Source organism: Girardinichthys multiradiatus, chromosome 2, assembly GCF_021462225.1.
Source record: "Girardinichthys multiradiatus isolate DD_20200921_A chromosome 2, DD_fGirMul_XY1, whole genome shotgun sequence".
In the NCBI taxonomy this organism is placed as follows: Eukaryota; Metazoa; Chordata; class Actinopteri; order Cyprinodontiformes; family Goodeidae; genus Girardinichthys; species Girardinichthys multiradiatus.
In genome coordinates, this window is record NC_061795.1 from 51,136,984 (window position 1) to 51,152,731 (window position 15,748).

At 43.4% G+C, this 15,748-nt stretch overlaps 1 protein-coding gene across 3 annotated transcripts in view; it reads right to left on the reverse strand.

The window, feature by feature from the left end:
• The window catches only part of c2h12orf4 (chromosome 2 C12orf4 homolog), a 29,666-nt gene extending 15,319 nt beyond the window's left edge, over positions 1-14,347 (reverse strand). Inside the window, exons 1-11 of one of the 3 annotated variants that reach the window (XM_047348562.1) lie at positions 14,215-14,347; positions 13,684-13,875; positions 8,283-8,428; positions 4,995-5,176; positions 4,580-4,679; positions 4,294-4,418; positions 2,887-2,993; positions 2,558-2,755; positions 820-948; positions 305-373; positions 8-210 (exon numbers count right to left, since the gene is read on the reverse strand). In XM_047348562.1, the coding sequence (XP_047204518.1) occupies positions 8-210; positions 305-373; positions 820-948; positions 2,558-2,755; positions 2,887-2,993; positions 4,294-4,418; positions 4,580-4,679; positions 4,995-5,176; positions 8,283-8,428; positions 13,684-13,864 (1,440 nt within the window). In that variant the 5' untranslated portion in view covers positions 13,865-13,875; positions 14,215-14,347. The other 2 variants (XM_047348570.1, XM_047348555.1) reach the window with 2 other exon arrangements.
• Between the last annotated feature and the right edge of the window lie 1,401 nt (positions 14,348-15,748).

The following is a 15,748-nucleotide window of genomic DNA, read 5'->3' on the forward strand; positions in this document are numbered from 1 at the left end:
TTCATACCTCGGACATATCATGGACCAGCAGCAGAGGGATGGTGACGGTGGTGATGTCATGCGTGCAGCAGACCTTCAGGATGTTTCTCAATCCCATGATGGCTGGATCCCGGGCTGTGATGTTTCCCGAGCGGAGATTATCATCCACACATAGGTGGAAGACAACATGAACCTCTGATAAGTTGGAGTGTCTTGAGATGTAAAACTCACCTTGAATGAAAAAAAAAACAATGTATGACAATGAAGACTGAGATCATACGATAAACATGCCAGTCAGTGTTGCTGCACGGTTTAAAATCAATACCTGGAAGAATATTTGAAGGATTTCTTTCAACAGTTTTGCTCTTATCATCTCCCCCATTCTTCTGAATTTCTGCAGGCACACACAGACAAAACTTAACAACAAATCGTGGAAACTGCAGAACTATTACTTGGACTGCCGATGCTGCAGCTGTGTCTTTGAGAAGGGTTCAGATGACAGGAATGTTTCTACTTACATTCACGGAGATTTCCACTTAACTTAGCATGTGTTGAGGATGTGAATATAGTTTTCTGTCAGCCCAGCAGAAGGAACATAAATTGTGTTCGATTTCTGAGCATTTGACCCCTGCTATAACTGAAGACACACTGGGACTACTAAACTAGGCCAGAATTAAAAATCTTGTTGACTTGAATTTATCTTGTAGACTCCACACAGAGTAGAGTCCAGCATGTTGGTCATGTAGAATGTTTAATTGTTAATTAGCATTTATATTGAGCAAGATAAAACCTGAAAAATGAATAGCCTGCCATGTCTGATCTCTCTGCATTCAGACTAACCTGATTGGTCTTTCTGCTTGCTGCTCCGCTGGGCCCTGGCGTACAGAACCACCTGCTGCACCTCCTCCAGCTGCTCCTCCAGACTCAGAAAGTGGAAGTCTGTGCACTCTTTTGCCACAGTTGCAAACTCTGGAGGTCAACACAGAAGAGGTCAGATGTGAAAGAAATGAAATGGTTTGTTGCCCATGAGATCTCTCCTGCTCTAAAACTCAACTATGAGCAGGTTCAGAGAAAAGTGTTGCATCCCATTTCAGTTCAGCTTTATTTATTTAGCACCAAATCACAACACATGCCCTCTCAAGGCACTTTACAAAGTCAATTAAATCCAATCATACAGATTTCACATTTTACAGGTTGTAGCTCCTTTAGAGGCTTCATCTAGGAGAGAAAGACAGCTAAGCAGATAAACTCTGATCCAGTTTTCAAGGTTAGAGTCTAAAAGAGAGAACATAGAGTTAGTTACAGTAGAAGCTCAGTCAGTAGCTATGTCTAGGAGAGAGAAAGGGTTAAACACTAAAAGACAAGGCCATGTGGATCATCTGTAGAAGGTGAGCATTAAGTTGTTGCCAGCAGAAGCTTGGACGATGCCCCTCTCCAGAAAGGTGTCACAGGTAGACACATTCCTCGGCTCTCAACAAACAGTGCTAGAAATTCTGCTTCTCAAGTGAACGAAATGAGTCACCAAAGAAAATAATGTCAATTTAGATGCGCACACAACAACTAAATGTTTATCATTTGACATAAAACCCTTACTGGATCCTGAATGTGTAAAGGTGTGCAACAGTTTTATACCAACCTTCATTTCTGTACAACTAGATTTTCTTGTCATGTGTTAAAGTGATCTTGATCAGTAGAGCTTCTGATTCTGAAGAGTCTGGTTCCCTTCAGATTGGACTTTAGTCTCTTCATTATCTTGGTGTTTTGTTCACAGTGGAGGAGATGGATGAATAAACTGGAGCTTTAACTGCAGGAAAACAGGCTCTGCAGATTTTCTGTGTTTCTCTGCAGGCTTTGCCTGTTTTTTGTTCATCAACTTTAGTTCATCAATATACAAACCAGGAAGTTTACAAGGCAAAAAGACCCAATTTCTACAGAGAAACCAATTATTTGCTCAGCGATTGTTGACCATGACACACTGTACACGAATAACTAAATGAGGCCAAAATTACAAGAAACTATGAGGCCAAAACAAATCTGAAAATCCTGATCGTCCATCAGTCAATCGTTTAATTCATGCCATATTTTCCTCTAATAGCTCTTCTGGGCGTTTTCAGTCTTTTGAGCCGTTTTGTCTTTGGTGTTTAGACTCAACTAAAGAAATGGTAACAAATTATGTGCTGCGGCAGACTGTGAGTAACAAAGTGTCTGAACATCCCATTTAAAATGGATTCTTTGCGCTCGTATCTTAGTTGAAACAACCCTGGTTCATCCCTTCAGTCTAGTAACCTGTTTAAATCCCTCAGAGATTTCTAGGTTCATTCAGACTAAAGTGGATTAACAAACAAACAAAAGTAGAATCCTCTGAAAATGATCAGAAACTAGACTGAAAATTAAAGTCAAATCCAAAAGTTTAAAACATCTTCAGAATCTGGGAAGACATGCCTCAAAACACCTTTTAAAGATAACAAAAAGTCTCGCTTACTGGAAGCAAAATGATCAGAAAATATGAGCGAAGACTTTTGCACAGTACTACATGTCAATGAGAGTAGAGAGTTATGTTAGGTGTATATTTGCTGACCCCTTTTGATGCCACTGTAGGAGTTGACCCTGTTATCTACCAGCAGCACCAGTCCGCAGAGCGAGGAAGAGTACAGCGAAAGGGCCGTTTGGAGTCGCCGCAGCTTTGCTCCGCTGCTGCTGTGTCGTCTGTGTTTGCAAAAGTCCAGAACATCGGCCCGGACCAAGCGCAGGTTGTGCATCGTCTTCAGCTGTGCTCCTGGGGTAAAAAAGAGAAGTTACACAAATATGCTTTTTTACACTCCATGCAAAGCACAGTAGATGTTTTGTCATGATGCCACCGTCATGAACCCATCCACTAGTTAACAAAACACATAAGAATGTAGGCACCTAGGTGTATGGTGAAGCTCTCCTCCAGCAGAGGCTGCTCCTCAAAAATCCTTGTGCCAGAATCTGCAGCTTCTGACAGCTGGCTGGGCTGCACCTTAATCTCCTCACTGCAAACAAATCAGTTCATTAGAGATCTCCTCAAAGCCACACAGCTAACCACCTGTTGGCCAGGTACGAGCCTCCCATTGGATAATTACTGCAGGGGCAATTATGTTTCAGCTGGCAACAAGTTATTTAACCCCAACTGGTGCAATGAGTTGCTTCTCATTTCTTAAACAACCATGTCTAAAGACACGTCCTGTGGTCGTGGAAAAGATGTCAGTCTGTTTCAGAAGGATCAAATCATTGGCGTGCATCAAGCAGAGAAAACATCTAAGGAGATTGTAGAAACTACCAAAACTGGGTTAAGAACTGTCCAACGCATTATTAAAAAGTGGAAGCATAGTGGGGACCCATCGTCTTCAAGGAAGAAATGTGGCTGAAAGTAAATCCTGAATGATCGTGATCGGTAAACACTTTAATGTTTGGTGAAATCAAATGGAAGAAAATCAACAGTAGAACTCCGGGCTAATAGTGAAAGTAAGAGCATTTCCAAACACACAATGTGAAGGGAACTGAAGAGATTGGGACTGAACAGCTGTGTAGCCTTAAGAAAACCAGTGAGGCTAACTGGAAAAAAAGACTTCAATTTGCTAGGGAGCATAAAGATTGGACTCTGGAGCAATGGAAGAAAGTCATATGGTCTGATGAGTCCAGATTGACCCTGTTCCAGAGTGATTGACGCATCACGGTAAGAAGAGAGGCAGGTGAAGTGATGCCCCCATCATGTCTAGTACCTACTGTACCAGCCTGTAGGGTCAGTGCTATGATCTGGGGTTGCTGCAGGTGGTCAGGTCTGGGTTCAGCAACAGTTTGTGTTCAAAGAATGAGGTCAGCTGACTACCTGAATAAACTGAATGATCAGATTATTCCATCAATGGATCTTTTCTTCCATGATGGGACGGGCATATTCCAAGATGACAATGCCAGGATTTATTGGGCTCTAAATGTGAAAGAGAAGTTCAGGGAGCATGAGACATCATTCTCACACATTGGCCACCAACAGAGTCTAGACCTTAACCCCATGGAGAATCTTTGAGATGTCCTGGAGAAGACTTTAACTCTACTGTCATCAATGCAAGATCTTGGTGACAAATTAATGCAACACTGGGTGGAAATAAATCTTGTGACGTTGCAGAAGCTTATCGTAACAAAGCCACAGCGAATGGAGCCATAATTAAAGATAAAGGCGGTCCAACCAAATATTAGAGTGTGACCTTTTTTTCTGGTGGCCACTTTTTATTGGCCATTGTATGCACACATCCAACCTAGTGATTGATGTGTGGTGGTGGGGATCAATGAACTCACTTAATTTTACTGCTATTATGGGATTTCTGCAGATCCTGGTGCAATCTGATGACCCACTCTTGATATTCCTGCTTTTGAATGCCCGTCACTTGCTTAAGTTCACTTGCCCATTTGTTCTCCAAGACCTGCCAAAGAAGAGCATGTCTGACATTACAATGAAAAGGAAAAGACAGCATCTTTTTTCCTGGCACATTAGGCTCAAACCAAAATTTAAACTAGAACGTTTCCAGGCTGACCCTCTTTAAAGGCAAAGAAAAATTGGGGAAACCAAATCTATCTATTTTACCTGCTGTGCATCGAAGTGTTGAGATGCTACTGCATTTACATCATGGTCACTTAATGTATTTCCCAGCTCATGCATCACTTTGTCCATTTCTGCTGCTTGCCTACAAGACAGAAAAGACGTATTCATGGTCAGAGAGAAGAACTAGTATCAGCTCATCAGATCTCAGGAGGAACCAAAATTACTTTCAGTGAGAAATAACATGACTAAAATGTGTAACTCTTCAGTACAAAGAAGAAAAATAACATGAAAAAACTGACATTTAAAAGAAACTGATACCAGTTGCATAATTTACAATACAGGTGGGTTTTTTTTTAAGTGAAGGCGTGGAATAAGCAAAGTAAAATAAAAGTAAATGGTATTTCCTTATTATCATTAGGATGTGCACATAAAATACTCATTATTAATTAACTGCTACCTTTCTTGTAGCTTCTTAATCTCCATGTCTCTTTCACTGATGAGCTCAGAGATGCTAACGAAGTAGTTGTGCTCCAGGTTGAGGAGGGTGTCTGAGGCAGGGGAGTGGATCAGCTCGTGGTAGACATCAGCAAAGTCCTCGTCCCAGCTGGGCTCTTCAGGCCGAGCATGCTCCAGAGTTGTCTGAAACAAGTAGGTAAAAAAGCAACACCAAAGCTTTAGTGACACCTGGTGGAGGATTGGGAAATCACAACCGACTTCATACCTGTGCAAATACACAGAAGACCTCAGACTGGAAGAAGAAATACAAATCATGCTTCAGACACATTTACACCAGAATGAGACCGATTACAAACTTGTTTATTTATGGACATTAAAATAATTTAACATAACTTAGCAATGCTACATTTTTACATTAACTTTCACCTCTGATGACCTGTACACACAGATGCTTTCTTACAGGACCTGTCAGATTATGAGTTATAATAATAATAATTATAATAACCCTTAAAATCTAATATAATATCATATAATAATAACCCTTTCCATACTGTAAGCCTAACAGATGACAGACTGCTGCAGCAGAATCCAGTCACCAGGGAAAGAAAGCCCTGCTGTGTATGAGAGTAAAACCTATGAATGTTCTTTATTATGCTTTTGATTTCTGGAGGACTTTAATTAACCCTGTTGAGTCTCATTTGTCTACTGCAGTAGATTTGTCGAATGAAAGGTGGCTGATGTAAAGTTACATGTTCCACAGGCTTTTGTCTCATTAGACATTAAACTATGTCGACCCACTGTAACCCACCCTGCTCTTCATCAGGTGATGCAGACCTCAACTTAAAACCAGGGTGAAGATATTTAACAACTAGCATTCAAGCTGCAGCCAAACGTCACTGACTGAACTTTCAAAAAGCTGCTGAGGGGGATAATTCAAACCCAAAGTGAGAAACTGAGTTCAGGTAAACCTAAACTTGAAAGCAAATGAGGAAGGTAAAATGCAGAATCAACATCATCTTGCTGTGAAAGATTAGCCTTATGGACTACATAATAGACACTAAATAAAAGAGCAACAGAGAAATAATCAGATTCAACATTCTTCTCATAGATCCAGGAATCTTTGGATCACAGAGAGACTGAAAACCTTCCTGGTGTTAATTCTGTGCATCTGTAGACAATTGGCTAATGGACAGAAGAAGGTTTACTTTAAGCAGGGTTGGAGCCAGGAACCCTCAGGTTTATAACCCAATGATTCCTCCACCTTTAAAGAAATATGCAATGACTTCCCAAGAAACTGCAGCTTCACCGTAAACAGCATGCCCCATGCTGATCGAGAAAACAACCCTGATGACATGAAACTGCCACAACGTACTGGATCTCTGGAGCAACAAGGTGTCTGAGTTAAGTGAGCAGCACAGACATTAAAAGCAACATTTGGGCCCGTGTAACGAGACATTTCTCCCTCAAAACTCATGAATAATCAATTTTCAGATGCACGGTTCTACGTCTGTCTGAATGACTTTAATGATCTATAAATGATCATGGTTAGATGGAGTATATTGGGACACATGCCAGACACTTTACTGTGTTACTACAAAAACATGGAGTAATGGATATATGATCAGAGCGGCCAGAGTCTGAAATTAACTTGGTGGGAACACATACTTGGCACTAAACAAGTCATCCACATAACTGGTAAATATCTTGAAGAGAGTCAGCTTTCAACATAGTCCCTGTCCCCAATGGAAAATAAATGCATCTATTATTGCAGCAGCAGAATCTCCAACAGAAAATTCAAAAATATCCTTTAGTCTGAGTATATTTGTTTAAAGCTCAGTGTAAGAAAATGTTGCTGTTTGTTTTAGAACCTGATGACCTTAAAGGCACTGCTATAAAATAAAGATCACTGAAAGATTCCTTTAAAATGTTCATTTACTGGATTAGAGTGTCGAGAAACGTTTATTGGTAATCCATGACTTTCTGTTTCCTTGGAGTATAAATATGAAGTTTCTCTCAGCCAGGCTTCAATATGTGAGCAATAAGCAGAAAATGGTGTTCAAGCAAGGCAGATGTGTGTTTATCATCTTACATCAGAGAAGGGCTGCTCATCTAACTTTCACATTATTACCAAAACGGCAACATTTAGAACAAGGCTGGGCAAGGACCTATGATCGTCCTGTGGTTATGATGAGGAGGAAGGTAAAACAATCCTAAAAGCTTCCTGTAGCAATAACAAGCACCTTGGAGCCATGATTATTATTATGTATTATGGCACAAAGTCTAAATCAGGCTCCAGTAAAGGTTTAATTGCTGCTCCAGCTGCTGTTGCTTAATGCTACCGTTATCATCCCAAGGAACAAGTTCTACACCTGGGAAGGAGCAGTCTGTCACTGAATGAGCTACTCTGTTTGCTGATGAAGGTATGCAGAGGGTGGTCAGCATCGTCCATAATGTCCAGTAGTTTGTTCATCGTCCTCCTCTCTGCCACCGTCACCAGGGAGTCCACCTTCAGACCTACGACAGAGCCCGGCCGCCTGATCACTTTGTCCAGCCTAGATGTATGTTTCTTGGACATGCTGCCCAAGAAACATACATCGGTGTTATCACATCGTTACCAATGGCAACCACGGAGAAAAGAGCAAAGAAGCACAATTTCACCAAGGCAGAAATGGAGGTGTTTGTAAGTGAGGTGGAGAGTGGAGAACATCTCATGTCTGGTAGCCACAGTGTTGAGAAACCTGACGACTGGTCAGGTTAACAAAGCCATCCAGAATGGCAGAAAGTACTGCGCTCAGTGCTGGCTGTGATATCCCAGACCACTGGATCATTTCACAGAATCATGAGGTTCCTAAAAGTGTCTTCAGGCAGAGACTTCATTAACTGTTGATGAAGTTAAATACAGACCTGTCACTTAATGAAGTAACTGGTAAGGGCCAGTTACCAGGAACCCCAGAGTAGTAAACACCTGCAGCTGAACAGGGATGGCATGGTTCCGGCGGGTCGTTCTCACCAACACTGGACCCAGTTCAACACATAGGTCCAGGAACAATGCTCTAGGGAGTCTAAATCGTCCTTAACAAAGTGTCACAATATACAACAGAAATGAGGCCAAAGGCAGACAAATCAATAATTGTGTTCTTACTTTAACAGCTGGTTGTATATAACAATGTACATAATACAACCTCTGATCCTCCAGATGCTCGTATATGAAGGTTTATTCTACATCAAAACGCACAAAATAAAATAAATATCCGTTTTAGGCACACAGAAATACTGAATGTGTTTCTACCTCTGCATAAGATCTGGCCCAGAAACTGGTAAGCTGGTTTACATCCACTTCTCCTGTGGAGAGCCTCTGCAGGGCCAGCTCTGCTTCCTGGTCACAATCCAGGGTGGTCTCCTTCCCTATGAAGTTAGAAAGTGAGGCTTTCAGCTCTGCAAAGAGAGACAAACGTCAGCTTTTTAACAGCTCTTCACTTTGAGAAAGGCAATTAGTACAACAGAGTTTAGAACTGACATGATCCGGTCCACTTAGATGCAGGCAAACCACATGCCTGTGGTCACCATTCCAGTGAAACACATGGAGAGAAATGACAGGTTTCTTTTCAGTATTCTGCAAAGGCTGAAATAGCTATTGGATTGAATGTAGAGGAACGATGGATCAACGCTCAGTTGATTAAAAGAATCCAAACCAAACGCAGAGAATTATTTTCAGACTCTTTATGTTTAGTATCAAAGAAAAATGATGGCTTATTCAATATAATTCAATTCAATTCAAAAATACTTTATTAATCCCAAAGGGAAATTAAATGTTGTTGTAGCTCATATTATGAAGGTTTCTTCAAAGAGTCGTTGTAGATGCTGATGTCTGTGGGCAGGAAGGATCTCCTGTAGCGCTCCATCTTACAGCAGATCTGAAGAAGCCTCTGACTGAAGACACTCTGTTGTTGTAGGACAGTCTCATGAAGAGGATGCTCAGGGTTCTCCATAATGTTCTTCATTTTATAAAGAATCCTTCTTTCCACAATGATCTCCAGAGGTTCCAGAGGAGTCTCCAGAACAGAACCAGCCTTCTTTATCAGCTTGTTGAGTTTTTTTATGTCCCTGGTTCTGATGCTGCTTCCCCAGCAGATGATGGCAGAAGAGATCACACTCTCCACAACAGACTTATAGAAGATATGCAGCATCTTGCTGCAAACACTGAAGGTCCACCACCTCCACTTCTTCTCCCATGATGGAAATAGTCTCTGACCTATTCATTATTCTCCTAAAATCTACAATCATCTCCTTAGTTTTAGTCACTTTCAAGATGAGATGATTGTTTCCACACCATGTCACAAAGTGGTCCACCACCTTCCTGTATTATGAGCTCAAACCTAATAAAGCTCTTTTATAAAACTGATTGGGTTAACAGGGACTTATATTTGAACTAGTTATATGTGGTCAGTTTAACATAAAACTATCGTTGTCGTCTTCCGCTTTATCCAGGACCGGGTCGCGGGGGCAGCAGAGACTCAGCAGAGACGCCCAGACGTCCCTCTCTCCAGACACCTCCAGGGGGAGCCCAAGGTGTTCCCAGGCCAGCCGAGAGACATAGTCCCTCCAGCGTGTCCTGGGCCTCCTCCCGGTGGGACGTGCCTGGAACACCTCCTGAGGAAGGTGACCAGGAGGCATCTGGTATAGATGTCCGAGCCACCTCAACTGGCTCCTCTCGATGTGGAGGAGCAGCAGCTCTACTCCGAGCTCCTCCCGGATGGCCGAGCTCCTCACCCTATCTCTAAGGGAGAGCCCGGCCACCCTACGGAGGAAGCTCATTTCAGCCGCTTGTATCCGGGATCTCGTTCTTTCGGTCATGACCCAAAGTTCATGGCCATAGGTGAGGGTAGGAACGTAGACCGACCAGTAAATTGAGAGCTTTGCTTTCCGGCTCAGTTCTCTCTTCACCACAACGGACCGGCACAGCGCCCCCATTACTGTGGCAGCCGCACCGATCCATCTGTCGATCTCCTGCTCCATTCTTCCCTCACTCGTGAACAACACCCCGAGATACTTAAACTCCTCCACTTGAGGCAGGAACTCTTCTCCAACCTGAAGAGGACAAGCCACCCTTTTCCGGTCGAGAACCATGGCCTCGGACTTGGAGGAGCTGATCTTCATCCCAGCTGCTTCACACTCGGCTGCGAACCGCCCCAGTGCATGCTGTAGGTCTTGGCTAGAGGGGGCCAGAAGAACCACGTCATCCGCAAAAAGAAGAGACAAAATCCTCTGGTCCCCAAACCAGACCCCCTCCGGGCCTTGGCTGCGCCTAGAAATCCCGTCCATAAAAGTTATGAACAGGACCGGCGACAAAGGTCAGCCCTGCCGGAGTCCAACATGCACCGGGAACAGGTCCGACTTAGTGCCGGCAATGCGGACCAAACTCCTGCTCCGCTTGTACAGAGACCAGATGGCCATTAATAAAGAGTCCCCGATTCCATACTCCTGGAGCACCCCCCACAGGGCATCACGAGGAACACAGTCAAATGCCTTCTCCAGATCCACAAAACACATGTGGACCAGTTGGGCAAACTCCCATGAACCCTCGAGCACCCTGTAGAGGGTATAGAGCTGGTCCAGTGTTCCACGGCTGGGACAAAAAGCACACTGCTCCTCCTGAAGCCGGGGTTCGACTATCGGCCGGACTCTCCTCTCCAATACCCTGGCGTAGGCCTTACCAGGTAGGCTGAGGAGTGTGATCCCCCTGTAGTTGGAACACACCCTCCGGTCACCCTTCTTATAAAGGGGGACCACCACCCCAGACTGCCAGTCCAGAGACACTGTCCCTAACTGCCACGCAATGTTGAAGAGGCGTGTCAACCATGACAGCCCACAACATCCAAAGACTCGAGGTAATCAGGGCGGATCTCATCCAACCCCGAAGCCTTGCCACCACGGAGCTTTTTAACCACCTCGGTGACTTCAGCCTGGGTGATGAAAGAGTCCAGCCCCGAGTCCCCAGCCTCTGTTTCCACCAGGGAATGCGTGATGGCAGGATTGAGGAGATCCTCGAAGTACTCCTTCCACCACCCGATAATGTCCTCAGTCGAGGTCAGCAGCCTCCCACCCCCACTGTAAACAGTGTTGGCGAAGCACTGCTTCCCCCTCCTGAGGCGCCGGACGGTTTGCCAGAATCGCTTCGAGGCCAACCGGTAGTCCTTCTCCTTGGCCTCACCAAACTCTTCCCAGGCCCGAGTTTTTGCCTCTGCCACAGCACGGGCCGTGGCACGCTTGGCCTCACGGTACCCGTCAGCCGCCTCAGGAGTTACACAAGCCAATCACAGCCGATAGGACTCCTTCTTCAGCTTGACAATGTCCCTTACTGCCGGTGTCCACCACTGGGTGCGGGGATTGCTGTCGCGACAGGCACCGCAGACCTTGCGGCCGCAGCTACGGGCAGCAGCATCGACAATAGATGCGGAGAACATGCACTCGGACTCTATGTCTCCAACATCCCCCGGAATCTGGTCAAAGCTCTCCCGGAGGTGGGAGTCCCCGGGAGGGGGACAATCCAGCACCCCTGACAGGGACGCTAAGAAGGCCGGGTACTCCGCACTACCGCCCGGCCCATAGGCCGAAACGGTAGTGCAGTCAGAGACCTATCCCCAACCTGAAGGCGTAGGGATGCGACCCTCTCATCCACTGGGGTAAACCCCAACACAAGACTGCTGAGCTGGGGGGCAACAAGCAAACCCACCCCAGCCCGCTGCCTCTCCCCATGGGCCACTCCAGAGTAGAAGAGAGTCTAGCCCCTCTCAAGGAGATGGATTTGAGAGCCCACGCTGTGCGTGGAGGCGAGCCCGACTATTTCTAGTCAATATCTCCTTCCCCCCCAGCGAGGTGACATTCCACGTCCCTAGAGCCAGCCTAAGCATCCAGGGATCGGGCCGCCGAGGGCTTGGCCCGGCCGGGTCCCGCGAGGAGCGACCCGGCCACCAGGCGCTCTCCGACGAGTCCCGACCCCATGCCTAGCTCCATGGGTGGGACTCCGGCTCCGCTGTACCGGGACCAGGCGAAGTCACGTGCCTCGGTTTAGTAGTCGTCATGAGGGATTCTTGAACCGCTCTTTGTCTGACCCGTCACCTAGAGCCTGTTTGCCATGGGAGACCCTACCAGGGGCATTTAAGCCCCAGACAACATAGCCTCTAGGATCATTTGAGCACTCAAACCCCTCCACCACGTTAAGGTGGCAGTTCATAAAACTTTAATAATTTTTAATGAGCAACATTAATAAATTTCTTCCCGCACATACAGTTTTACTTATAATTACAGGTTTAAATAAATACATGAACTCATTTAACTGCTCTAAAAGTGGCGCTATAGTTTGAATTTGTCTCAACTTGACAAAACTGAATTTAAAAAAACAATGAGAACATTTCCAGATTCTTCAATATTTACAATACTGATATCAGAACTGGTTGCGGTTGGATAAATGAGCCCCAATCCCAACACAGCCACAAAATCTGTACACTCCAGGAAACAAACCAATTTAAATGATCTCTACCAGAGTTGTGAACAATGCAGCCAGAAATATGCTGGCGTTTAAGATCAAGCTGCTAGGACACATTTAACCGAGCATCAGTGAAACATCTCTTTATGATTATATCGGGAAGTCTTACACATGTAAATTTGAAGAAAATCCACGATCAATTCAAACTAGTGCACCAAACGCTTGATTTTAAAAGTCACAGCAGATGCAATTTGCAGAAGAAAAATGCAAATGTTTCTGTTTATTTAAGCTTCGTTAGGTAATTTATCTACTTTTAACCCTTTTCTCAAATCATACCAGAGTTTATGATGCCAGATAAAAATCAACAAACACTTTCATTTTCCCAGGGTAAAAACAGAATTTCTCTTTTCTGTTCCACATCACTCTTTAGAAACTCCTCTAATTTTCAGACTTTCCTAAAACTGCTGTGAAGAAATGTGCTTTGCTTTAATTCCTCATGAATTGTGCGGCATTTAGCCTGTGTGGCTGTTAATATAACAGCTTGGTTTCTCTCGTTCCTTCTTTTAACTTTTATGATGAGATTTCTCTCTTAAACTGTTGTAGTTCATGCCGACATCTTGGTCTGGACTTCCTGGCAGAAAAGATGCTGTATCTCAATAGAACCATCCTGGCTTATCAGAGATCGGGTCAGAGGAGTAACAGAACACGTTCCTAGGCCAGAAGGATTATTATGATCCCTCCAGTGGGTTCTGGAGGGATCATAATCAGTGGGTCAGTCCTGGAAATCTTCAAAAGTTAGGTGCCCAGGAGGAATCCTAATCAGATACCCAAACCACCTTAGATGACTCCTTGGATGTAGAGGAGCAGCAACTCTACTCCGAGCTCCTCCCTCTTTTTCTAAAGGTAGACCCAGGCCAACCAAGGAAAGGAGCTTGTCACAGACACTTGTGTGATCACAGGTGAGGGAGAAAACGCAGACAGACAAGTAAATCAAGCACTTTGGTTGTTGCCTCAAGCCTTCTCCACATTGACAGACTGAAGAGGAAGATTAATATGACATTCATGTCTATGAGTGGATGCAACTTTACAAAGTGAAGAGAAGGCATTCCTATTGGCTGTCAGTTCCAAAGGTGAACAGAATAAATGTCCGTCATGAACCATAAGAAAGGACACGAGTAATTTCTCTTTAGAGCTGCAGTCTCACCATCTTTTATGTAGCAGGGTATTTTATGCAGAAGCATGAGCCTTCCGTGAAGATCACTGATGTTCAGCTGGACAGGAAACTGAAGGGGCACTTTGAGGACACAGTTGTTCTTCCCTGCTTTGAATTTAAACACAAACTCCTTCTCAGCGGTTCCATTTGCTTTGACTTTGCTTTTCTTCATAGTGTTCCAGGCTGAAAACAGAAAACAACAGTAAACTTTTAGCAATACGTCATTCCCAAATCCTACGGTAACATTATAGCAGCACAGAGACATTTCTACACGGTGGAGCCCACAAAGCTGAACACATCCTCACTAATAACATCTTCTATAATGCAGCCTTTCTAACATAAGGAAGCTAACCTTGATGCTACGGCTAATGTGGGATTGTTTAGCTAGCACTGCAGCAGCATGCTAGCATTTAAGCTAGGTGTAAAGCTAAAACAACTGTTGATAAAATGAGACGCTTGGTTGGCTGCTCTTAATGTTTGTATTTAATTATAAAGACACGACTCTCCAAAAGGTGCGCTTGCCTGAGACTGAATGGATACAGCGACGTTATTTCCGCGGCAGGAACCCCGTTTGGATCAGCTGACCACCAACCATTCAGCTATAAGAAGGCAGAAGTACTTTCACCATATATACGATTTAGTTTATATTTCCTATTGTCTGTGAAAACCAGTATTGAAGCTGATATATATTTAATCTGTGTGTTTTTTTTCTAAATGCAAATTATTTCATAAATTGAAAAGTAAATTTACCATAGCAGTCTTTGTGTACTGCTGCCCCCTGCTGGTGATGTTCGTGAACTATCCCTGCCTTTCCTTAGTATCAGGAAATACCAGTTTATTTCAAACACAGCGCGGTTCAGTGGGTTTTAACAGAAAACAAATCTAATTGACTAAAATATAAAAGAATGCTCCAGTTTTTATTTATCCTGTTTTGGCATATATTTCTTAACTCACCCAGTTTTTGACATGGTACTCTGTTACAGAGCAAATGCAACTTAAGTATTTTTTGAAAAAGCAGAAACCAAATGTACTTCTTCGCCATATTTATTACTTCTACTTGAGTAAAGTAAGTTTAAAATAGCTACCCTTATGTGAGTGCTTTTTTGGTGTCTCTACACCCACTGCCCACCTTACTGAGTGAAGAACACCCAGACATCCACAGATAAAGAGCCACACAGCTTATAGTACGAGAGATTTCTTGTATGTAGACGTACTTTCTTGTTCTATTGTCATATTCTTTGGTTTCAGTATAGCTTGAGATTAGAAATTGTTTGCACTGTTCAAACATACATTAAATCACTTCTGTAGGTATTAGTGTTAAAAAAGGGAGATTTGGAGATTTCTTTCTCTGTTGCCTTCATTTAAATGTACTAAATACATATATTTTTTAGGTTTTTTTCTATTTTATTATTTTAAAGTGTCAGAGTTTTAGTTGATGTATTTTCCATCAGATTACATCATTTATAAAACAAAAAACAAAACAAATCTGACATTAAAATCCAATGTTAATCAGAACTGGTCTTTTCACCAATTACTTTTTTACTTAAGAAACTTTCAGGAATGATAACTTTAAGTCAGGATGTAAAACAATATCTCAGGCTTTGAACATGCATAAGGGGATGCTTTTCTGCAGCTGGTCAGAGTTGATGGAAAGGTGAATGGAGCTAAATCCAGGACAATCCTGGAAGAAAACCTGTTAGAAGCGACAGTAGACTGAAAACTGAGATGGAGGTTCACCTTCCACTAGAAGAGATTTACCTGTTCAGCAAAGAAGAATGGACAACAGATTTAGGCTCTAGAAGTGTAACGCCAGTAGAGACACACCCCCAAAAGTAAGTGAAAGGTGATATAGGGTTAGGGATTAACATTATTGGTTGATGGTGAATGGTATTTTTATTGTCCTAAGTGTGAAATTGATATGCAACATGTCCGCTCATAAAACATCACATAAACTGTACTTAAAAATGCAAAAAGAATAAAAAAAATAGCTCAAGGTTTATCAGTCGGCATCAACAAAGTACAATGAGCAAAAATACAGACAAGAAAGCTTATGGTT